The sequence below is a fragment of the Hemicordylus capensis genome, chromosome 5, assembly GCF_027244095.1.
Source record: "Hemicordylus capensis ecotype Gifberg chromosome 5, rHemCap1.1.pri, whole genome shotgun sequence".
Lineage (NCBI taxonomy): Eukaryota > Metazoa > Chordata > Lepidosauria > Squamata > Cordylidae > Hemicordylus > Hemicordylus capensis.
The window spans coordinates 3,174,548-3,200,099 of NC_069661.1; the positions used below are offsets into that span (position 1 = coordinate 3,174,548).

The following is a 25,552-nucleotide window of genomic DNA, read 5'->3' on the forward strand; positions in this document are numbered from 1 at the left end:
GTTGAACTGCTATTTGAACCTGAAGTGTAGAATTATATCCTGAACATGCACATCAAATTTCATTTGGATATGCAGGATCAACCTTATATATTGCCCTTGTTTTCCTTCCCTGCTCCACTTCAATTTCCCATCCTTCTGCATATGGTGTAAGCTTTTCTGGCATCTTATTCTTCTCCTACTGCTACTATGGATAATTATATCTAGGGAGATCAGGGGCAGAAGAATCCAGAGACATGCTGAGGCCCAGAACCTCAGGAGATTATCTCCAGGGGAGCAGCAGAGTGGGGGCGGGGGTGGGGTGGGAGAAGAGGCAGCTTCTGAGGATGGAGACCTCTTTGGCCCTGGCTGGCCTGGCTGCTAAGACAGCTGCAGGGAAGATCTGTGCCTGGGTGGCCCCTCCAAATCTCCCTTCCTCGTCCACTTACCACATTTTGCTTGGCATGCTGCCTTCCTCTGTCTGATGGCCAACAGGGGACTGCAGAAGTAGAAGAGGTAAAGAGAGAAAGGCAGAACCTTGACTAGCTCTCGTCATCTTGACTGTTCCAACTCCCACACCATGGTTGGCTCTCCGTTCCCTGGTGCAGCGGCAGCTTTCCTGGGCAAGCACTTCACAACCGCTTTGCTAAGCTCTCTCTTTCTTCTGCCACTTGAAGTTTGCCACCGCTTATTCTTAAGTGCCAAATGGCACAGTTCACAAAATCAAATGGTGCAGCTCTTGCTGGACTGTACCACTTCAGGCCACAGGGGTAGGGGTGGAGGTGGGGACGTGCGACTGCTCCACTACAGATAACAAACTTATTCAGAGGAAAAGCAGATGGTTGGAGCAAAGGGTTCTAGGCTCGTCCTCTCTCTGACAGGCTAATTTTCCATGTTCACGGAGTTTTGTTTTTAAATATGGGCAGGAGCATTCAGACCTGTGGAACAGTCCAGCACGTGCTGCAGCGTCTGACTTTAACAATCATGCAACTGAGCTCTAAAAGTCCCTGTCATAGATCATAAGTCCCCTTAGCAAAGACTGCTGTGGCATCTGCATGCTCCAGTTGGCTGTTGGTAGCCAAGGAGTCATCCTGTATGCATGGTTTCAATCCGGCTCGCCTCACCTGTTAATAGCAGGACCCAGGAAAAGGGAGCCCATCCAAGGCTTCATTTCATTTGCTTAGACCATCACAAGCTCATAAGCAGAAGCTTTGTTGATTTAGGGAAAGGACCAAAGCTCAGTGGTAGTGTACATGATTCCTGCTGCCTGCAACCTTGGAGAGCTGTTGCCAGTCTGTGTAGACAAGACTGAGCTAGATGGACCGTCTGACTCAGTAGAAGGCAGCTTCCCATGTTCCTCCTTCCAAAGGGTCATAGGAATGCATGGAATTCAATGCAGCCCATGGCCCTTTGGAAGGAACCAGGGCTTTTCAGGGAGTGGGCACTCCCTGTCATTCCTTTTAGTACATCCCCTACAGCACCTCCATGCTTGCAGGCAGAAGGTTCCGAGTTCCCTCCCTGGCAGCATCTCCAAGATAGGGCTGAGAGAATCTCCTGTCCGCAACTTAGGAGCAGCTGCTGCCAGTATGTGCAGACCATACTGAGCGAGATGGACCAATGGCCTGACTTGGTAGAAGGCAGCTTCCTATATAACCTGTCCTCAAATTCTGCAGTCTTAAAAAGTCATCATTATATATTGTATATGTAGATATGTGACACTTACTCCACTGGAGCCCAAGAGGTGGGTGGAGGGGGAAGGGGAGGAGGAGGGGGAGGAGCCACAGGGCCCAGATCCGCTGCCTCCAGATCGGAGGCCTTTGCCTTCTCTTCCAGTGATTTCACTGCAACAGGAAAAGCACAGCTTCAGAAACTCTGGTTTTAAGGTTCTCCCCGTCTTCCATCACTGCAGCAGCACCCTGGACTTGTGAAGCATCATGTCCCAGGAGAGTTTCTGAGAAATCAGGAGCTGTAGCTCAGTGGCAGATTAGGAGCGTTGCATGCACAAGGCCCCCCTGTTCCAAACTCTGGCATCTCTAGGACCACGGTCAGACCCTGAAGAGTCATTGCCGGTCCCTGCAGACAATACTGAGATGGGTGGACCAATGGCTGCAGAGGGGCTCAGTGGAGAGGCACCAGCTTTGCATGCCAAAGGTCCCTGTTTCAACGCCCCTGCCCCCCCCCCCGCATCTCCGGGGATGGCTGGGAAAGACTCTTCTCTGCCTGAATCTCCGGAGAGTTGTTCCCAGCCAGTGTAGACCGGGGGCTCCCAACTCTGGGTCCCCAGATGTTGTTGGACTACAACTCCCACCACCCCCAGCCACCATGGCCAAGGAGGTGATAGGAGCTGTAGCCAACAGCATCCGGGGACCCGAGGTTGAGAACCCCTCGTGCAGTCCACACTACTGAGCTCGATGAACCAGTAGTCTGAGTTAGCAGCAGGCAGTCTCACGTGCTCCTATCATCCGATGGAATCTGGCAGCTCCCTCTACGGGGTGTCATACCTCTCTCTTCCAACGCTGCATTCCTCTCCTCGGTTTGGAGAAGTCGCTCTCCCAGGCACGCTTTCTCCTCCTCGGCCTTGGCCAGAGCAGCCTGGAGGTCATGCAGTTCGCCCAGCAGGGGCCGTTCTGCCAACTGAGTCTCCAGATCCTTCACCTGGAGACCAGAGAAAAGAGTCAGAAAAGTGTGCAAGCCCAAGCCCCGAAGGAAAGCCCCTTCCCTTGGGAGAGGAGGGTGGACACGATGATACAAGTTCGCGGAGAAGGGCAGCTCTATGGCAGCTCAGTGGGAGAGCCCCTGCTGTGCTTGCAGAAGGTCCCAGGTTCAATCCCTGGCACTTCCAGGTAAGGCAGGGAAAGACCCCTGTCTGAAACCCCGGAAAGCTGCTGCCACCAATCAGGGTTGATAGTATTGAGCTAGATGGACCAAGGGTCTGATACAGTATATGGCTGCTTCCTATGAGAAAGTGGAGAGGAAGAGAGAGAGAGACAGAGACAGAGAGAGAGAGAGACTAGCACTCAGGGTCATGCCATGAAACTTATGGGCAGAAGACTCAGGACAGGCAAAAGACAGTCTTTCTTCATACAATTAACTTGTGGAATTCACTGCCACATGATGGGGTGACAGCTGCTTAGGTGACCATCCATGGAGGTTGGGTCAACTGGCAGCAATTGGCCATGAGAGCTAAATGGAAGCCCCACATTCACTGCTACAAAAATAGCATAGCCTGGAGGCTTTACAGACAGGGCTTCAGCCCCGAATCTCCTTCAGGAGAGAGTGTGTGTGTTCACACACCAGCCAAATTTAGCTTGAAGTCTTTTCGAGATCCTTGGACCCACTCCATACACAAGTTGGGCTTTGTCTTGCAAATTCTAGCTTATCTTGAGGTATTTCCGGGTTTTTAAAATGCTGGTTTTAAGCAACTTTTTCTGAAAAGCAAATAGGGAGAGGCACTGACTTAGAATCATTAGCATGATAAGAGGGATACGGTCTTTGAAATGCAGATGTAGCTCTTTAGCAATCCCATTCCCTCCCCCCCATTGGTGAGAAGGAAAACGTGGAGGCATGCCATGTGAACTTGCATGAAAACAAAACCCGAGAGCAGAGGGGAGGGGCTCTCAAGTGTGATTCGACGTGGCTCCACTCAACATTTTTAGTCTTTGGTGCACTCTTGGAAAAAATTTGGTTTGATTGGCTTAATAGTTTTGCTGGTTGTCTTCACTCTTAGCCTTCTTGTGGTCTTTTGGTCAGTTAGAAAATTGATGCATGTGTCTTGGTATGAAAGGAAGAGTTTGTTGCAAGAATCAGAGAAACTGAATGCATGCACAAAAGAAAGAGATGCCTTCAGTTCAGGTTTAAGAGATGCCGTGAGTCTTGGTAAAGAACTCACTGAACAAGTTACCTCTCTTAGCATCCACCTCCACGAAGTCGGAGCCATCAGAGATCTTTTATTAAATGAGAATAGTGCTTCTCGAGAAAAACTTGAAGAATCCAAAACATTGACCCAACTTTTAGACGCTCGATGCAGTAAATTGCTCGAGTGCATAAATCAGTTAGAAAAGGAGAGAAATGCCAGTAAGAAGGCGGCAGATTTTCTCCTCCAACAAACCCGTCTCACAAGCAGCCATGAGCACGAGAATAAAAGAGCGGCCATTTCCGATCAGCTGGAAGTGGAGCTGGCGTCTTTTCAGATGCCCTGCTCTCTCAACATCCCCCGCCATTTCAACCCCCCCTCCTTCGGCTAACCCAGGGAAGGAGGCTCCTAGCAGAAACTCCCATCAGCTTGCTCCATTCCTGCCCTCTCCCTCTCCCTCTCCCTCTGGACATGCGCCAGGGCACTGGGGCAACCAGGGCAACGCCAGAGGGAAGCGCCTCCCGCACGTCCCTTGGGGGGTTACCAGATCCAGCCATGCCAGCAAGGGTGGAAGAAGTCGCTTACTCCAAAGCAGAAACACCCCCAGGCCCAGCAGCACCAGTCATTTACAGTCACTCCGAAGCTTCCGTGGACGGTGGCCAGCCCTCAGTGACGGAGGCCGCCCAGAGGAAAGCTTGGTGGGCCACGGAAGCACCAGCAGTGACCCTGGAAACAGGAACTCTTAGTAGAGAAACCCTGGTGCCCTGGTTAGCTACGTTCCTGTCCACTCAGCCCCCATTCCACGGGGGCAGATATCAATCAAATAGGTGCCATATCCGCGAAACAGGGAGAGAAACTTGCCTTAAGACCTGGCATCAGCCAAGCAGCTAAACTTGGCATGTCTCCAATTCACTGGATGAGAGAAGCCTTAACTATCCTCCAGCCTGGAGAGCAAATAGAGCAAATTTATCATCATGAGAAGCAAAGTCCCACAGACTCCTTAGAGCCTGACATAGCCCGAAAGGAGGTGTTAGGCATCATACTACTACGACTACTACTATTAGGAGTGCCATGCTATCAAAGTTAGGAACACAGGAAGCTGCCATATACTGAGTCAGACCCTTGGTCTATCTAACTCAATATTGTCTCCACAGACTTGCAGAGGCTTCTCCAAGGCTGCAGGCAGGAATCTCTCTCAGCCTTATCTTGGAGATGCTGCCAGGGAGGGAACGTGGGACCTTCTGCTCAGCGGCTCCATCCCCTGAGGGGAATATCTTGCAGTGCTCACACTTCTAGTCTCCCATTCATATGCAACCAGGGTGGACCCTGCTTAGCTAAGGGGACAAGTCAGGCTTACGACCACCAGACCAGCTCTCCTCGCCATATCTAGGCTTGGTTACAGGAGCTCTGTGGACGATGAGGTGGCACTGGTTTCCCATCCCAAACTCCAAGATGGGCTGGCCGGCCCTGGCTGAGCCCAGGACCAAAAGTACCTGAAGAAGAGGACATCCTCGTCATCACCTTGGCCCAGTCGGAGTCCAAAAGACAAGACAGTCCCCTGCAGACTTGGGCCAGCTTCTCACAGCCGTGATTTGATGCTGGCTACCCACATGGGCACGATTGTGAGGGCCCGGCCATTGGCCTGCTGCTTCTCCCTTTCCGCAATGGGCCCGCTCCAGCAGGTGCAAGTTGCTTCTCATCCTTTGGCCACTTTGCAAACACCCGCCCCTGCTCCCCCCCCTCCGGCTGAGGTGCCTGGGCAGGAAGTCCTGGAGACTCACCTTGGCCTGGTGCTCCTGCTTGGCTTCCTCCAGTGCCCTGGTAGTCTTGGCCACCTCCTCTAGGGCTTGGAGGAGCTGAAGGTCCGGCCCCACCTTCTGCATCAGGATGATACTCTGCCTATTGGCCACCTTCTGCTTCACCAGCATCTGCGACCCAGGAGGGAGGGAGGGAGGGAACCCCAGTGGTTAGGGCAAGCGCTGAGATGTCAGAGGGCCAGAGCTGGGTCGCCCGCTGTGAAATGGGTCCCACCACATGCATCCAGACCCCTTGACTCTGTGTGTGCAGAGGAGCCAAGGAGCACATGAAGCTGTGCGTGATCGGCGGCTGCTCTCTGCAATGTGTTTGCTTTGATTTTTACATTTCTCTCCCACCCTTCCTCCAAGGAGCCCAGAGCAGTATACGTGGTTATGCGCATCCTCACAACAACCCTCTGAGGTTGGCTAGGCTGATGGAGAAGCGACTGGCCCAGAGCCACCCAGTGAGTCTCATGGCTGAACGGAGATTTGAACTCACATCTCCCCAGTCCAGCACTCTAACCGCTACGCCATGCTGACTCCCAGTGTAATGTGAGGGCACTTGCACGGACGATTCTGCACGGCTTTCATGCTTCCTGAAACCAGCCAAGCCCCCTCGCCTGACCCCAGGCCTCCTGCTCTCTAATACTACCACTACCTATATATCACTTTTCAATAAAGGTTTCCAAAGCGGTTTACAAATGAATGAATGAATGAATGAAGATGGTTCCCTGTCCCAAAAGGGCTTGCAATAAAAAAGGAAATATAAGGTAGTCACCAGCGACAGCCACTAGAGGGATGCTGTGCTGGGGCTGGAAAGGACCAGTTGCTCTCCCCCCGCTTCTTAATATAAGAGAATGGCCTCGAGGCGCCACCTCTTTGCTCCGTTAGCAGGGCTGGATAGCCGGTGGCATGTGCCGGCCTCCTCCCCGCTGTGGCTACTCAGACGTGTACCTGGTGGGCAAAGGCCTCCGCTTGCTGCCTCAGCTCCTGCTCCAGATCCAGCTGCCGAGAGACCTCCCCATACTCCTCCGTGACCAGCAGGGACACTGCAGAGTGACAGAAGGACACCCCCTGAGGGCCCAGGCAGTGCTCAAGAGACGAGAGTGTGACGGGAGGCTCACTGCAGCCTCCAGAATCCAGTCCAGCTGCTCAGAATCACGCGGGTCCTTGGCGGGGTCGGTCCAGTGCTTCATGTCAGTGCAACGAGTTGGCTGGGTCAGACCTTTCATGGAGGTGGTGAGCTCTGGAGACTTTTCTGCCCCCAATATTTTTCATAGGAACAGAGGAGGCTGCCTTCTACTGAGTCAGAGCATTGGCCCGTCCAACTCAGGATTGCCTACCCACTCTGTCTACCCTGGCTTCTCCAAGGTCTCTCTCAGCCCTACCTTGGAGATGCCCGGGAGGGAACTTGGAACCTTCTGCAGGCAATCATGTGGATGCTCTTCCCAGAGCAGCCCCATCTCCTAAGGGGGAATCTCTTCCAGTGCCCTGCCCACACATGTAGACTCCCATCCAAATGCAAACCAGGGCAGACTCTGTTTAGCACAGGGGACAATTCCTGCTTGCTGCCGCAAGACCAGCTCTCCTGCTCCAGCTCTCTTTTTTCACAAAACCAAGCCTTGAAAACCTCTCAGATTGCTTCCAATGGTTTAAACTGGCACTTGATGCCAATTCCTGGAAGTTCAAATCGATTTGATTCAAATCTGGGTGATTTGAGTGATTGAAATTTGAATCAAATCACCCCTTAAAAAGGCAATTGGATTAAAATTCGAATTGAATTTTCAAAATCCGATTCAAATTTGATTCAAGGCCTATTTGGCACCTTTAGAAAACCATCCAGTCCCCCTGACTGGTTAAAAAGGAACCAAAACAGGCTCGAATCAATTCAAAACAAAATTTCAAAATTCTATTTGAATTCTATTCAAATTCTAATTGAATCAAAAAATTTGATTCGTACACATCCCTAGTTCAGAGGTATACTGCCTTTGATTACGGAGGTTTCATCTAGTTCATGAATAACTGATCTTTTTCAGGCCTCTACATTTCCTTTCCTCCCTGCCGAAGTTTCCCTTTCTGTCACTTTTGCCAGTTTGTCCAGGCTTAAGTTTTGGAAGGAGATCTTATGTTTGAAGTGTTGGCTGATGCACCTGTTACAGACTTTGGGCCTTCCACATCAGAGCTGGCTTCAGTCTTGCATGGTCTGTTTTTCAGATTTGTATCCCCTGACCCAACAATGGGTTTGTTTTCAGGTTACAGAGCAGGAGTGCACAGAAAGGGTCTCATAACTGTGAAGGTGTAACACCTGGATTAAGTGAGCCTCTGGCATATGGCAGGACTTCCCAAACTTGTGTTTGGGACTACAACTCCCATCATCCCCAGCCACAATGGCCGAGGGTCATTGTGGCTGGGTATGATGGGAGTTGTAGTCCAACACCTGGGGATCCAAGGTTTCAGAGGAAAGGTCCCTCTGTAGACCAGTTGCAGGGGCGCCACAGCAGCAGGAGGGAGGGGGAGGGCCCTCCCCTCTTGCCTGTGGGCTTCTCAGAGGCATCTGGTGGGCCACACTGGGAGACAAGGTGCTGGACTAGAGGGGATTCCTTGGGCCTCATCCAGAAGGGTTGTCCAGGATCCACATCATGGTTTGCCAGATTTTGTCAGGTAGAGCTGAGCCCATGCAGCTCTACCTGATGAATTATCAACCTGCTGGCAGAATGGTTCTCATTAATGCTGAGGCAGGGCAGGATTGGAGAGGGAGGAGCAAACGGAGTTGCCAGGAACCAGAGGCAGATGCACCTTGCTGGGCGCACACACACACACACACACACACACACACACACACACCCGCCCCCACCTGGCCAATTCGTTAGGACTAGGTGTGACTGGTCTCTGGTTAAATGTTCTTCTCAGGGTCAAACTCAGCTTGGCATTAAAGTGTTGCTGGGTCCTGCAAGTTTGTTTTTTTTAAATGTCTGTAGAAGCCACCGGGAGCCCTGTTCCAGGTCAGGTCAGGCACGGGGCAGGGCTTCGCAATCTTGGTTCCCCAGATGCTGTTGGACTACAACTCCCATCATCTCCATGCAGAATGGCATTGGGCGGGGATGATGGGAGTTGCATTCCACCAACATCTGACTGGGGACCCAGGTTTGGGAACCATGGCACTAGCAGACCATGGGCTGCCATCTTTCCGCCTGGTCCCTTGTTCCACATCCTGGCCACTGGAGCCGCTGTGACTTGGCTCACACCCCATCAGCGCTCTCAGCCCCTCCCAGCCCAGCTCTGTGGCCACACCTCCAGCCCAGCCCAGCCCAGTCCAGCACCAGTGTAAACCGTGGATGGTTTTCTCCCCTCCCAGCAAAGCAAAGGCCATCCCACCTTGGCCTGCAGCAAGGAAGGTGAGCTCTCTGCTCATTCCGCATCAGAGCCACCCCAGGGGGTGAATGATGCATGGAGAACATGTCCCGTCTGCAGGATTCCTTGCCAGAGATTCGGCTGATCTGACTGCCCTGCCGTCCTGCAGATGTGTGGAATGAGGACAAGCCTCCCAGCCCACTCCGGGCTCTCCCAGCAGCGGCTCATCTTCACAGGCCGGGGCGGGGGGGGGCACCCAATGAGGCACAGCTGCTTCTGCTCCCTGTCCCTGGCAGTCCCGTTCCATCCGCTGCTCCCATCCCACTCCCATTAACAAAAGCCCCCTTGCCTTCAGACTAGCCATTCCTCAGGCTCAGCTCACACAGTTCTTGTGAGGCGTGACCAGCCTTGTCAACATGGGCGGGGGGCAGGAGGAGAAATGGGGCAACTGGGCTACTAGGCACCAGAGGCAGCTGCCCCTTGTCTGGTGCCCACCCCTGGCTCATCAGGATGGCCTCTGCCCCAGCCCGTCATCAACCAACCTTGCTTGAGCCTCCTCAGGTCCTTCCGGTTCTTCTCCAGCACAGCCTGCAGAGACTGGTTCTCGGAGCGCTCCTCTTCTAGCTTGGCCCAAAGGAGATTTCTTGTTTTAGAGCACGACAAATACTTTGCATTTCCTAGCACATCCCAAAGGGGCTCCACGCTCACTCAAGGCCAAAGAGGCTCAAAGGTGCCCAAGTTCCCCAAGGGAAGAGGCCTCCTTCCAGGGGCAGCCCGTCCACTCGGTAGCCCTCGGCAGTCACCTGGGGCACCAATTCTTGGGGCTGGGGTGTCACATGCCCCCCTCTCCTCCTCGAAGCAACCCTGCCATGTCTGACTTGATGGGGTGCCCATTCATACTCCTCCCTGAAGGGAGAAGTGGGGGGTGGGGTGGGGTGCAAGGTGGGGAGAAAGAGCAAGTGAGCTCTCTCCTCCATCCCCGACTCTCTCCCGTCTGGCTGGCTCAGGGGAAAGCTGGGGCTCCACACTTCTCAGCTGGCCCCACACGCCCTAGAGCTGCTCTCTCTCCTTTTGTCACACAGACCACTTCTGGATAGGGGTGTGCATGGAACTGGCTGGCCCAGTTCAGTTCGAGTCCAGATCGGACTCGAACAAGACTGGGCCAGTTTGGTCCAGCACCCCCTCAACCCCCCCGGTTCAGTTTGGTCCAGAGGAGGGGTTTGCGAAATTTCTTTTTTAAAAACCTATTTTTTTAAATTTACCCCCTTGGGGCAGTTGTTGGAGGCGGCGGGGGCAGGGGTGGTCCACGGGGGTTCCAGGCCATGCAGAGGCCTATTGTGTAGGTGCGGCAGCCTCCAAAATGGCCACTGCACTGGAGGGGGAAGACCCGAATGGGCTGAGGACCTGAATGGGCCGGTCTGGGCTGTAAGGGAGGCTGGGAGGGGGAGGGGGAACCTCCGTTGAGCTGCCCGCCGCCTCCAACAACTCCCCCAAAGGGGGTAAGTAAATTTTTTAAAAATAATATTTTTTTAAAGTCCCCGGACCCCCCAAACAGCTGGGGGGTGTTCGGTCTGGGGTCGGACCAAACAGGGAATGGTTCAGTTCGCCCCCGAACCGTCGAACCAAACAGGCACGATGTTGAACACTTTCGATGTCGAATCTGTTTGCACATCCCTACTTCTGGAGTCACGGCTGTCTTTAGAGAGTCCTGGTGAGGTGCGGGGCCCAAGACAAATCAGCCCGTGTGGGGCCCCCCTTCCAGTTAATTCTAATGGGGGTTAAAAGAGCGGGGCCCGGGGCAGTCGCCCTGCTTGCCATGCCCTAAGGAGAGCCCTGTCTGGAGGGCAGAAACGCGCTGTTGGGATGCTGTGTTAGCCTTGCATTTCTGCATTTGCCTCCAGGCTGCAAGAACAGACTCACTGGGTCTCCAGGCCCTCGGGGCTGGATATGTGTGACGAGCATGAGGCCTGTAATGTGCAAGTCACCCTTGGGTCCAGATCTGCTCCAACCCCTGTGGCCTACTGGCTCCTCCCTCCCAAGGGTGTTGGAGATGCGACTCCATAGGCATCGGCTCTCAGCACCCATAACGCCTACTGACTGCTGGGGGCATGAGGACACCACCCCCTCGTTTCTCTCTGCCAATCTCTGCTCTGAGTCTGTCCTGATTGGTAGATTGCAGACTGATATTCTTGTTGCAGATGGAGTTCCAGTGCATCAAACTTTCGCACCCACTATCCTAGTGACCACTAGGGGCATTGGGAGTAGAGGTAGTGAGTGAGGGTCCCCTTACCTGTCCCTGCTTGCCTCTGCTCTGTGACCCCTGCCTTGACTCCTCGGGTAATTCCTGTCGGGAGTCAATCCTCCTTCCTTTCCTCTTGGAGAGCAGATGGGAGCATCTCTCTCTCTCTCTCCCCTCTTATTCATTATGTAGCTCATAGTTCGGATAGGTCTTTCCTATCTCAAATGTACTTAACCAATAAATCTTATTTAGCTGGAGACTGACTGCAGTACAATCTCCATGCATGTTCTCGAATAAGTGCAACAATGAATAAGGCTTTGCACTACTTCATAACTGAAGTGGGCAGCTTCCTCTTGGTGCTTGGCTACACAATTACAAACTCCAACAATTCTGAGGACATTCCCTTCTTCTTCTTCTTCTTCCTTCCACCATGCGCTAGCTAGTACCAGGTGCAGGCTTTTCTATCTACCTTTGCAACTTCTTCAAAAAAAGCTTTACTTGTTTTCGACCGTAAGCAACTGTCTCCAGATCGCCTCCCTGAGCTCTGTTCTCATGAAACTGGCTTTCTCTGCTCAATAAGGGCTTGACTCAAATTCTCCCCTCGGGGCCACCTGTTCGCTGAGCTGTTGGGCGTGGTTCTGGACCTCCTTCACTTGCATGGTCAGCTCCTTCTTCTCATCCAGCAGCCGGAAAACCTTGGCTTGAAGGTCTGCGGGTGGAGAAGGTGAAAGGGAAGAAGGAATGGGAAACACAGCTCTGTCCTTACCTCGAGCCAGCCTGGAAATCTAGCAGGGTCCCAGTCCAGGCTGTGTGAGCCCTTCACCAGGAAAGGGGGCGGAGAGGAGAGGCTACTTTGCAGACCACCTTTGAGCCAACGTATTGTGGTGTTTCGGTTTCCCAAACTTGTTTTGCTGTATCTGTACAGCAGGGATTCCCAACCCAGATGTTGTTGGACTGCAACTCCCACAATCTCCAGCCACAGTGGCCTTTTTGTGTGGTGTGATTTGTGTGATGATGGGAGTCGAAGTCCAGCATCATCTCGGGTCCCAACCAAGGTGGGGAAGCCCTGCTCTAAAGGATATCTGGATCGCGCAGTATCTAGTGAGATTTGCTGGAGGCAGGCAGAAGCCATGTCGGAACAGAACGAGTAGCTTTCTGAGCAGGGCGCTGAGGCCCCCCCCCAGGCCCAGAGGGAGGGAGGGAGGGGAGGGAGGGAGAGAGAGGTGCAGAAAACTCTTGTCATGTGAGAGACAGCAGGCCACGTGTCACCACTCATCCTGTGCATGTCCATGTGCCACCATCCGTCCTGTGTTCTCTCTCTCTCTCAAGATCTTCAAGCACCTTCAATTCCTGCTGGCATTCCCTGTGCACAGGCAGGGAGAGCCAACAGAATCTGGCAGCAGGAGGGACAGACAGGCCCCATAATCACCAGGGCTGCTAAGGTCCCAGGGACAGCAGGAGGAGCCAACGCTGCCGACGGGGTTGACAGTCCCCAGAACACCATGCAGAGGAGTTTAGCATCTGGGCTCTGTGCAGGATGCAGAGAAGAAGACCAGCCACTGGATCCCAGGAGAAGTCCCTCAAAGTCGCTTGTCATTTGGGCCCAGCTAAACGAGACGCATGCCCTGATGCCATCCCAGGCAGCCAGGGATGCAAAGAGCGTAAATCAATGAGACTAAAAGAGACTACGAGACTATGAGAAACGAGACTACGAGAGCCAGCGTGGGGTAGTGGTTAGAGTGCTGGACTAGGACCGGGGAGACCGGAGTTCAAATCCCCATTCAGCCATGAAACTAGCTGGGTGACTCTGGGCCAGTCACTTCTTTCTCTCTCAGTCTAACCTAGTTCACAGGGTTGTTTTGAAAGAGAAACTCAAGCATGGAGTACACCGCTCTGGGCTCCTTGGAGGAAGAGCGGGATATAAAATGTAATAATAATAATAATAATAAAAGAAGCTCAAGGATCCAAATCACTCCTCCAGTTTTCAAAGCAGACAAGGCCTTTTGTGGGGAGGAGGAAGGGGGCCTTTGATACAAGTGTGTGCTGCCAGGCCCAGAGAAATGCTGCTTGGGCACCACTTTGCCACTGCCCATTCCTTGCCCTTGCCAGGAGTCCGGGCTCTCCCTCCCTCCCATCTGTGACTCCTCTCTAGACTTTGGCTTCTAGCAGGAGGCAAAGAGACTCCCAACTCACCTTTGATTTGTTGCAAATACTGGCTCACAGGATCCAGCCCCGGCTCCGTGGTGATCTCATCCCCGTTGCCCAGGTCTCCAGGGAGGTGGCCAAGCACAGGCAGCAAAGCCACGCTGATGCGCTTCATCCTCTGATTCTCCATGTTCAACTGAGGGGATTGAGAAGGGACAAGGAGGGGAAACACTCCAGGTGCTGCATCGCGATTGCTGGCACCTGGGATCATGGCCAAGACACTCAGCACCATGCTAGGCATGACACGAGAGATCCGGGACTTCTGGCATCTTTTTCTTGCCCCCGCCCCAACAGCTGGGGGCTGGATTTGGATTGGAGCCCTGCTGTGGTGGGGAGAAAGGTCTAATTCTATCCCTCATGCTTCCCCATGATCAAAATTGCCCTCATAGGAAGCTGGTCCATCTAGCTCAGTATTTTCTACTCTTGACTGGCAGCAGCTCCTCCAAAGATTCATGCAGGAGTCTCTCAGCCCTAGCTGGAGATGTTGCCAGGGACTGAACCTGGGACCTTCTGCATGCCAAGCAGAGACTCCGCCCCCGAGCTATGGCCTCTTCCCCATAAGGCGGCATTCCTAGGTCTCCCATCCAGGCACTGGACACACCAAGCCCTGCTTAGCTTCAGCAAGGTAGCTTTCGCATGTGCTCTGGCACTCCCTCCCCTGTAGCTGCTACTAACCCAGAATACACCACGCCTGTAAGCTCTTCCTTCCGCGGTTGCAAGCATCTTCCAGGGTGGCAGTTTAATGAGGGAGTAGAATGGGACCGGAGAGGGTCAAGCCTTCCTCCTCTCTGCCTGTACCAGAGAAGTACAGGGGGAAACAGAGTCAGGGGCGAAGCCACCATTGGGCGAATGGGTTCAAAGAACCCGGGCCACGCACAATCAGGGGCCGCGTGTTGTGGCCCCGATACACCCCCCACGACTGACGTCAGACACAGAGGTGCTGGTTTAGCTCCCGAGCGGGGTACCCCGATACATCAATGCGGCTCCTTCGGGAGGTAAGTGGCTGGCACTGCGTTCACGGCGCAGCCAGGAGCGGCTCTTCCCTGCCTTAAGGCCCCTTCGGGAATTAAATGGCTGGCCGGCCTGACTCCCAGCTCATGAATGGAGCCACAGGGCTCGGTCGGGGAGCCAGACCATGCATGCCCCCCGTGTCTGACATCAGACGCTGGGGGCGGGGTGAGTGGGGCTGCTGCCGCCGCTGCACACGGGCTGCTGGCAGTCAGTCTCCACACCTGAACAGAGTCGTGACTGCACTGCTCCCTGATAGCCTGCAGGTACTTCGGGGTAAACGCAGCTAATGTGTGGACTGGCCCACTCCATTCCCGAGGAGATTTGAAATAAAAACCATGTGTGTACAGCCTCCAGGCTGGGGGCAGTCACCACATCTTGTGGCAGAGAATACCACAAGTTGATTATCTGTTGTGTGAAAAAGTACTTCCGTTTGCCGGTCCTAAATTTCCTGGCCATCAATTTCATGGGATGACCCCTGGTTCTAGTTATGTGAGAGGGAAAAGAGTTTCTCTCTGTCCATTTTCTCCACACCATGCATGATTTTATAGACCTCTATCATGTCTCCCTGCAGTCATCTTTTTCTAAACTAAAAACCCCCAGATGTAGCTTTGCCTCGTAAGGAAGATGCTCTAGGCTCCTGATCCTCTTGCTTGCCCTCTTCTGCATCTTCTCCAGTTCTATAATTTCCTTTTTTGGAAGTATAGTGACCAGAACTGTACACAGTACTCCAAATGAGGCTGCACCATAGATTTGTATAAGGGCATTATAATATTAGCAGTTTTATTTTCAGTCCCCTTCCTAGTGATCCCAAGCATGGAACAGACCTTTTTCACAGCTTCCAACGAGCTGACAACCATGACCCCAAGATCCCTCTCCAGATCAGTCACCGACAGCTCAGATCTCATTGGTGTACAGGTGAAGTTCGGGGGTTTTTTTGCCCAATAAGCAGCTCTTTACATTTGCTAACACTGAACCACATTTGCTATTTTGTCGCCCACTCCCCCAGTTAGGAGAGATCCTTTTGGAGCTCCTCACAATCTGTTTTGGATTTCACTACCCCAAATAGTTTGATGTCATCTGCAAATTTGGCCGCCTCGCTGCTTACCCCTACTTCTAGATCATTTATGAACAAGTTAAAGAGCACTGGTCCCAGTCCAGAAACATGGGAGACCCCACTTCTTACTTCCCTCCATTTAGAGAACTGTCCATGTATTCCCACCCTCTGTTTCCTGTCCTTCAACCTGTTCCCGGTCCACACGTGAACCTGTCCCCTTATCCCGTGATTGTTGGGACTGCCGTTTTGGAGGCAAGCAAACCCCCAAGCCCTGAGAGGCAAAGATTAGCTTCATGTTTCTTTGTCCTTCAATGAGAGTGAAGGTTTTAGGTCTTCCTTGAAGCCAGTCTTGCCTGGTTCTCCATCAGAGTGCAGGTGTCCCCCCCCCCAGCATGCACCCCCCCTCACCCAGACCAAGCTCACCTGAGTGGCATAGGCTTCAGCCTGCTCCCGGCAGGACTTCTCAATTTCATACTGCTCCTCCAAGGTCGATAGCTCTACCAGCAGGGCCTGGGAAGCTGGGAAGGGAAAGGGGAAGGTTGGCCTTCCGGGTGTGGGGCACAGGTTGGTGGGGAAGGGTGCCCAGCCCAAGGGACGGCGTCTGCAGCACTGGGGTGCTCTTGCATGGCTTTCTCTGGGTTTGGGGCTTGAGCATCAGACTGGAAGCCCCCTGCATTAGAAGCAAGCCTTTTAAGCATGGAGCAGGGCCCCCTGCTGCGCTTGAAGAAGACGCTCCTGGTTCAGTCCCTGGCAGCAGGCAGGGCTGGGCATGACTCCCCCGAGCTGGGTGGACCAATGGACTGACTCAAGACGAGGCAGCTTCCTAGAATGGGGCCGTAGCTCAGCGTTAGGGCTCCTGCTTTGCATGCGGAAGGTGCCCGGTTCAGTCCCTGGTGGCATCTCCTGGTAGGGCTGGGAAAGGCCCCCGTCAGAAACTCTGGAGAGAGCTGCTGCCGGTCTGTGCAGGGCACCCTGAGCGAGATGGGCTGGCTTCCCGGCAGAAGGGCCACTTGGTCTGCTTAGCGTCTCATGTGGGGCCAAGGGAGGGGCCGGGGGGCCTTACCCTGCTCAAATTCAGCTAGTTGCTTCTCCTTGGCCTCCTCCTCCTCCTGGAGAAGAGCCTCCTCCTGAGGAAGGAAGGAAGGAAGGGCATGAGCTTCAGTCTGCAATCTTCCCAAGTCTAGTTCATCCGACAGAGGAGGGTCAACAACGCCCTTGGCTTGGAAAACACCCTCCTGGTGACTTCTGCACCAAGAAGGCAAGCAGTGCTAAATGCAACCTTCACAGTACTTTCCCCAGAACTTCAGACTTGTGTCGAGGGGAAGGGATGGAAGCTGAGAACAGGAGCAGGCAGGCAGGCAGGCACTACTGTTGCCCCTTTGGCTGGGCACCCTCCCCCCCACCTTTGCTTCCCCACCGCTGGTCTCAGCCCAGCAGCTGGGGACAGCATGTCTTCATTTGCGCCCGGAGTGGCTCTCCCTAACGAGCTGGGGGCAGGGCGGGCACCCAAGGAGGCACAGCTGCCTCTCCTTCCCAGCATCTTGGGTTGCTCCTCTCTCTCCCGTCCCGCCCCTGCCTTCATAAGAGCCACAGTGCCCGCAGGCTGGCCATTCGTCAGGTAGAGCTGCACAGCTGCTGGGAAGGAGAGGCATCTGTGCCTTCTTTGGGGGCCCCCCTGCCTCCCCCAGCTCATTAGGACGAGGCGCTCCTGATTGAGCCAAAGTTTGTAAGGGCATCACAACCAGGCCTCTGACTGTCTCCACATAACTCACACACATTTATTGCATTATTTCTCCATGAGATCTGGAAGCTTGCTTTCTTAAGGGCAGTTCTTATGGGTTATCTCCTAGGATAGGGAGTGTGGAGAGTGGCATGCACAAGGGAAGGTCGAAACAAGGAAACAAAGGTTTGTTAATATTATATGTATTATTTGTATATGTATTTACACAGCACAGTTCTACACCGAATAATACAAGCAAAAGAGACAAGTCCCTGCCCCAAGGTGGTTACAAAGTACATTGTTCCATATACATGTCCAAGCACGGCCTGTGGTGAGGGATGGGTTGAGTCTACCGTTGGGCTTTGCAAGCAACAGACTCCACATGCCAGATCCCAGCCGGATTAATTTGCTTCATATTGAATGACTTTTGTAACATGTGAATTGCTACAGAAACAGAACATGGATTGCACAGGGAACTTAAGAGCAACTGAGAGGGCCCACTTACCGTGCCTTCTTCTTCTTCATCCTCCTCCTCCTTCTCCGAATCTGTGTCACTGCCAGATTCTAAGATGGCTGCAAAGGAACACAGAGAAGGTTGCCACGCAAAGCACCGGTTCACCTGGAGTAGGGTTGCACAAGATTAGCCTGGACAGTCCAGGAATGGAAACTCCTGTACAGGACGCAGGGAAAGGGTCATCCTGGACATGAAATGTCCAGGAATTCCAGTGGGAAGATGCTTTTAACAAATTGTATCCATTATTCTGGCACTTCTCTCCACCAGGCATTGTAGCTCTGTGCTTGAAAGCCCCATATTCTTACCCTTTCTCCTCTGGCACCAGTGCTGGCTCTCTCTCTAGGGCTCAGTAAACTGGGTCATCTGGGTCATCCCTAGAGTTAGTGAAGGTGGCAATTGGTCTCTGGGTTTAGCTGTGAAATATTTGGATCCCTTGGGGGCCCCCTTCTCTCTGGAACACTCATTGCCTGATGCAGCACCTGCAGTCTTGTGAGGGTCCCACTTATCCAACAGGAAAGATCTCCTGTGTGGAGCTGCTCCTGAGAGAACCCCTGGTCCCATATATGTTCCAACTTGGACGGATCTTCAGAGGCCCTGCTCTGACTGAGTGCCGCTGCCAATGAGGCAGGTTGGTACTAGGGAGAAGGCCTTTTCGGTGGTGGCACCCAATCTGGGGAGGAGCCTCCCCAGTGAGGCTCCCCTGGTTTTTCCACTTGGTTCTTTTAGATGCCAAGTGAAGACCTTCCTGTTCACTCTGGCTTTCTTAAACTGATTTTAAAAAATGTTTGTTATTATGTATGCAGAACACATTTGGAGTACTTTGTACAGTTCTGTTCACCACATCTAAAGGAGGGCACTGTAGAACTGGAAAAGGAGCAGAAGAGGGCAACCAAGATGATCAGGGGCCTGGAGCACCTTCCTTATGAGTCAAGACTACAACACCTGGGGGTATTTAGTTTAGAAAAAAGACGACTGCGGGGAGACATGATGGAGATCTATAAAATCATGCATGGAGTGGAGAAAGTGGATAGAGAGAAATTCTTCTCCCTCTCACATAACACTAGAACCAGGGGTCATCCCATGAAATTGATGGCCAGGAGGTCTAGGACCAACCAATGGAAGTACTTTTTCACACAATGCATAATCAACTTGTGGAATTCTCTGCCACAAGATGTGGTGACAGCCAACAACCTGGATGGCTTTAAGAGGGGTTTGGATAACTTCATGGAGGAGAGGTCTATCAACGGCTACTAGTTAGAGGGCTACAGGCCATCTCCAGCCTCAGAGGCAGGATGCCTCTGACTGCCAGTTCCAGGGGAGTAACAGCAGGAGAGAGGGCATGCCCTCACCTCTTGCTTGTGGGCTTCTCAGAGGCATCTAGTGGGCCACTGTGTGAAGCAGAATGCTGGCCTAGATAGGCCTTGGGCCTGATCCAGCAGGGCTTTCCCTATGTTCCAGACAGGGTATATGGTCAGTATCCTCCGCCGTGAGGTCAGATCCAAAGAACTCATTCAGCTTCCCTGCAATCTCCTTATCCTCCTTCATAATCAATCCCTTTCAGACCCTCATCATCTAAGGGTCCAACCACCTCCCTGGCAGGTTTTCTACTTCTGATATATTTAAAGAAGTTTTTGTTATTTCCCTTGACACTTCTAGCTATTTGATCCTCAAACTCTCTTTTTGCATCCCTTATTGTCTCCTTGTATTGTTTTGCCAGATTTTATGTTCCTTCCTGTTCTCTTCATTTTCTGAAGAAAGTCTTCTTCCCTTTTATAGCTTCCCTGACTCTACTTGTTAGCCATGCTGGCATCCTCCTGAACTTGGTGGTACCTTTCCTCCTTCTTGGTATACATTCCAACTGAGCTTCTAGTATTGTGGTTTTGAATAAGTTCCATGCTTTCTGGAGTGACTTGACCCTCCTTTCCTTTTTTTACCAGTTCCCTCATTTTTGAGAAGTTTCCTCTTCTGAATTCCAACGTATCTGTGTTGGACTTCCTTGACAATTCTCCGCTTGCATATATGCTGAATTGGATCACACTATGGTCACTGCTACCCAATGGCTCTGCAACTCTGACATCTCGCACCAGGTCCTGGGCACCACTCAGGATTAAGTCCAAGGTCACTTTTTCTCTGGTTGGTTCCATGACTAACTGTTCTAAGGCACAGTTATGAAGCATGTCTGTCAGCACCTGCATGTGAATTTGCCTGGTCAATGTGAGGGTAATGGCAATCACCCGTTATTACAGAACTCTCTCTTTGACGCCTCTCTGATTTGTTTCTCTAGCTACAACTCAGAGTTTTGATCCAGAGGGCAACAGTACATCCCTAGTAACATATTTCATTTTAGTCCTCGTATTGTTACCCGTAATGATCCTGCGGAGGACCCTGGTCCTCCTAGGTTTTCTAGCTTGTTAGATACGATCCCTTGTTTAACATACAGAGCTACTCCACCCCCAATCTGACCCCACCCCATCCTTTCTGTAGAGTTTGTATCCAGGAATACCAGTATCCCACTGGTTCTCACCATTCCACCAGGTTTCCATTTTCATTAGCAACCAAGCACTCCAGCTCACCCATCTTGGCTCAGAGGCTTCTGGCATTGGCATATAAGCACCTGTATGCCGAGTCTCTTAACTGGCATTGGCGCCTGCTATCTCCTTTGCTGTAATTAGACCTTTTTGACAGCTGCCAGGTGCTTCTGTCCATTCTGCTCCTGGTTCTACTCCGTCCCCTTCTGGTTTATATGAAATGATTGCACCCTCGCACCTTAGGGGATTTTGCCTGCTGAATCAGATACCAACCAATTCCTGTGGGCAACCCCAACCATAGGCGGAACGGGGGCGGGGGGGGCAGGCAGGGCACGTGGGGGTGCCACACCAGTTCCTGCCACCCCCACCCCCATTGCCCACCTGCCCAGCCCCAGGGGGGCCCCTCAGCCACTTGCCTCCAGGAGGCCTAGGATCCAAGCAGCCTGCAAACTCTCCCCTCCTCTCAGCTGACTGGCGGGTGGGCGGGGCTTCCAGAGAGGCCTCCGAGTAGGCCTCCCTGAAGCCTGAACTCGAGTAGGCTCCAGCAAGCCAAGAAGGAGGCTGGCAGAGCTCCCTGCAGCAGACCCGACCATCCAGCACAGTGTATGCAAGGTAGGCTGTGAATTCCTTTTTGTGGTTACCCCCCTATATAGGGATCTGCTTGCCATAGGGCTTTGATATGGGGGGTGGGGGGTGGGGCGAGACTGAGAAGTAGACTCTGAATATTTAATTTAAAACAGACTGAAAAATGTGCTGGCTTTAAAAACAAAAACTGTCTAAGGCCTATAAGTGGCTTGTTTCATGTCAGAAAATTACAAAAACTTCTGGAACAAATATTTATTTATTCATTCATCTATATATGCACTTATGTTCGAGTTGTTTTGCAACCCAGAAGGTCTGAGTGAGAACTGTGAAGCATGTGTGGTGCTATTATTTTATTTTATTTTTCTTGTGTGTGAACTGCTCCCCAATAACTTGCAGGGACTTCAGGGTCAATCTGGCCAACATGTGAATGCAGCACCTCCATTCCAGAGGAGATGTGTCTTAAAGGGCTTTAAAAGTCTCCTGTGAAAAACCTCCTGGGATCGAATTTGACTGAATTGGTTCAGAATTCTGAGAAAACAAACATAGGCTCACCCTGCATGGTTGAAAGTATCATTTGCTAATCTGCAGCGAGGGGCCCATTTTAATTATTAGCGTTGCTAGTGTGTTCTAGGCATTAAAAGTAGCACAAATATATAGTACTCAATGTATATCACTATATACTGTGAAGTGTGCATGCGTGTATTCAGTGAAATGTATTTCCAGGTAGCATACTTATTTTGAAATATCAGACTTAAATCCTTGGGGGCCTGGGGTGTGTGGAGGCCCCGGACTTTGAGGGTCTGGGGGCCCATTTTGAAATCCTGTCTCTGGACACATTCCAACCTTGCTATGCCCCTGGCGGAATAGTTACATATGTATTGATCACTACACATGGGTTTCTGCACAGAAGAAACTTCCATGTAGAAAATGTGTCTCTTGTAAATTGACCCTGAGTTTTCCATCCATGACTGGGATATCTGAGAGTTAGAGTCAATAATAAAAGAACAGCACACTGCTTGTGACAGGAAGGGGCAAATTACAATGATTTCTTAGTTTGGCAGGGGCTGGTTTTGGCCCTGGCAGAACTTGGCTATCTGCTCCTGATGCAAATGCTTCTGTCTAGTGTGGCAAACTAATGTATCCTCCTCCCTCTTGGTGTCAAAGTAAGCACTAGAATGGTGAATGCACATATATCCCATTATGAGCCAACAGTCAACACAAGACAAAGGCTGGCAGGAATCATTCACTGGTTTATAGACACCCCCCACCACCACCACCTTCTTCGTCCCCTATTTTGCTAGTGGATATTTGGGCAGGTGATCCTCTAGGACAAAGTCATGTTTTTTTAAAAAAGAATGAGATGAGACAGAGAAAATGACACTTGGAATCCTCGCATAACTCCTGACTGTTGTTCTAAGTCTTTTACAGAGATGGCTCATGTTTCCAGGTTTTGATCAACAACCATGTCTAGATGGTACAGTGTTCCTTTTAACAAGGATTTCCAGATATTGTTGACTACAAGTCCCATCATTCTTGTTTGGACAGGGGGCGCAATTTCAGTGCTTGCCCTAGGCGCTATTTTCCCTAGTTATGCCTCTGACCCCAACCCCCGCCCCGCTGCCCGCCCACCCCACTCCCGGCATCATTTCAAAAGCTGCTCTGCGACCTTTTTGATTTTAAGCACCAGCAGGCCAGTTCCATCTTGGTTCAAGTGCAGCCCAGCCCTTTTGCACAGGCCTTGCTTGCCCCAAATGTATCTTGGGACCTAACAAATCTGAACCCCTCCTCCTGGCTCCACCATCTCATCCACGCACTGAGACCCCTCAACGCCACCTGTCTTGCTGGCCCTGCACATGGAACAGGTAGCACTTCAGAGAATGCTACCCTGGGGGTCCTGGGCTTCAATATGCTACCTAGCAACCTAAATCTGGCTTCCAGGAGCCCCCAACTGCATTTCCCAACATCATTGGTGCTGAAGTGCACCATGACAGCTGACTCCTTCCCAACACTGCTTAACAGCCTAGCTAGTTGCTCTGTGTGATGTCTGCAACTTTCGCACCAGGAAGGCAAGTCACTGCGCGATCTGCACATGGGTCACAAACCCATCCCCCTAATGATCGAATCACCCACTGCTAGGAAGCTGCCAACCCCCGAAGGAGTATCCTCTGTGTGAGAGAATAGGGGTGCATCACTCAAGGGAGGGGTCCCTTCTAAGGGAGCATCCCCCTCTCCCTCAAACTGATGTCCTCATTCCCTGATACCTTCATTCTCTATGACAGCAGAGGAGCTGTCAGCCTGGGAGTGGGATGCCTCTATCACATCCAAGAGGGCCCCATCCACATACTTCTCTGCCTCCGTGAGCAGGTCAGCCACTTTGGCTTCAAGGGAATGAACATGTTCCCTGAGAGCTGAGAGCTTTTTGCACCAAGTGCACAGCCACCACTTCTGCCCCTCAGGGAGATAGTCATACATGCAACTCTCCGTGCTCATGCAATACACTTGGAAGCACCCCCTCCCCTGATGGCATTCTACTATCTTCATAACTAGATTTGTTTGTTTGTTTGTTTATCTATTTATTTATTTGTTTATTTATAACATTTCTGTATCACCCAAAACTTGTATCTCTGGGCAGTTTACAATTAAAATAATTCAAAACATCAAATCACTTAACAATTAAAATCATTTAAAACATTAAAAATTTTAAAACATTAAAAACCCAGTATTAAAAATAATATTTTTTTTTAGAACCATAGGTCGAATTAAAAGCCAGGGTGAATAAATGCATCTTCAGTGCTTTTTAAAATGTTGCCAGAGATGGGAAGGCTTTTATTTCAACAGGGAGTGCATTCCAAAGTCCAGGGGCTGCAACAGAGAAGGCCTGGTCCCAAGTAGCCGCCAGACAAGTTGGCGGCAGCCACAGATGAACCTCTCCAGATGATCTTAACAGGTGGTGTGGCTCATGTCAAAGAAGGTGTTCTCTTAAATAACCATGGCCTAAACTGTTTAGGGCTTTATAGGTAATAACCAGCATCTTGTATTTTGCCCAGAAATGTATCAGTAGCCTGTGGAGTTCTTTCAACACAAGAGTGATATGGTCTCTCCGAGATGATCCAGAGACCAACCTGGCTGCCGCATTCTGGACCAACTGCAGTTTCTGGACTACATACAAAGTCAGCCCCACACAGAGTGCATTAGAGTAATCCAGCCTAGAGGTTACCAGCATATGTACTACTGCTCTGAGGTCGTTCATCTCAAGAAACGGACACAGCTGGCGTATCAACCGAAGCTGATAAAAAGCACCTCTGGCCAATGCCTCAACCTGGGATACTAGGGAGAGGTTTGGATCCAGAAGCACCCCCAGACTTCATACCTGTTCTCGCCGGGGGAGCATGACCCCATCCAGAACCAGCAGATCAAAATCGTCTCCCGAGTTCCGACCCTGCACAATAAGTACCTCCATCTTATCTGGATTCAGCCTCAGTTTGTTATCCCTCATCCAGCCCATTACTGCCTCCAGGCAGGCATTTAGGGAGGTTACACCTTCTCCTGATGATGCTGACATGGAAAAGTAGATTTGGGTGTCATCAGCATACTGATAACACTCTGCACCAAATCTCCTGATGATCTCTCCCAGTGGTTTCATGTAGATGTCAAACAACATCGGACACAATATGGAGCCCTGAGGAACACCATATGGAAGTTCAGATTTCGAAGAACAACAGTCTCCAAGAGACACCATTTGGAATCTGCCCATGAGGTGGGAGCGGAACCACTCAAAGCAGTGCCTCTTACCCCCAGTCCCCTCAGACATTCGAGAAGGATACTATCATCAATAGTATTGAAAGACTCCGAGAGATCCTAAAGGACCAACAGAGTCACACTTCCTCTGTCAGTTCCCAATGGGAGATCATCCATCAGGTCAACCAAGGCAGTCTCCACCCCATAGTCCGCCCAAAAGCTATTTTGAAATGGTCTAGAGATAATCAGTTTCCTCCAAGGCCACCTGGAGCTGGGAGGCCACCACCTTCTCAATTACCTTTCCCAGCCATGGGAGGTTGGAGACAGGCCTGTAGTTGCTTAACTCTGAGGGATCCAAGAGAGGCTTCTTCAGAAGTGGTCTAATGATTGCCTCCCTAAGACAAGGAGGCATCCTGCCCTCCCTCAGAGACGCATTTATAGTCTCTACCAGGCCCTCTACAACAGCTTCCTTGCCAGATTTTATAAGCCATGTCAGGCATGGATCAAGAGGGCAGTTGGTAGGCTGCACCATTCCAAGCAACTGGGCCACATCCTCAGGGGTCATGAACTGAAACTGATCAGGGTCATCACATATGGGGAGCTGCTGGACACCTTGGCATCAGATTCTGTAACAATTGTGGAGTTTGAATTGAAGTCGGCCCAAATATGAGAGATTTTGTCCACAGAAAACTCATTTAAAAGGTTACAGCGAGTAATTGTTGGTTCCAAGTACTGATTCAAAGGGGAAGGGATGCACATTAGACCCTTCACAGCCCTGAACAACTCCGCAGGACGTGAACGTGGACACGATACGAGAGAAAAAGAATCGCTTCTTTGCTGCACGTATCGCCTGAGCATAGATCTTCAAATGCTCTCTATGTAATAATCTGTCGTATTTGAGTCGAGTCTCCCTCCACTTGCACTCTAGTCATCTACCTTGCCGCTTCAGCCCCTGTACTTCTTCCGTATACCAAGGGGCCAA

At 51.6% G+C, this 25,552-nt stretch overlaps 1 protein-coding gene across 1 annotated transcript in view; it reads right to left on the bottom strand.

Annotated features, from left to right (window-relative positions):
• Window positions 1–25,552, bottom strand: part of LOC128326394 (shootin-1-like) — a 39,085-nt gene that overhangs the window by 11,574 nt on the left and 1,959 nt on the right. Inside the window, exons 2-12 of the mRNA XM_053253134.1 lie at window positions 17,711–17,778; window positions 16,549–16,612; window positions 15,909–16,003; window positions 13,409–13,556; window positions 11,827–11,924; window positions 9,519–9,600; window positions 6,580–6,674; window positions 5,611–5,757; window positions 2,478–2,631; window positions 1,700–1,817; window positions 426–475 (exon numbers count right to left, since the gene is read on the bottom strand). Of these exons, the coding sequence (XP_053109109.1) occupies window positions 426–475; window positions 1,700–1,817; window positions 2,478–2,631; window positions 5,611–5,757; window positions 6,580–6,674; window positions 9,519–9,600; window positions 11,827–11,924; window positions 13,409–13,556; window positions 15,909–16,003; window positions 16,549–16,612; window positions 17,711–17,778 (1,119 nt within the window). The remainder of the gene's footprint in view (window positions 1–425; window positions 476–1,699; window positions 1,818–2,477; window positions 2,632–5,610; window positions 5,758–6,579; window positions 6,675–9,518; window positions 9,601–11,826; window positions 11,925–13,408; window positions 13,557–15,908; window positions 16,004–16,548; window positions 16,613–17,710; window positions 17,779–25,552) is intronic.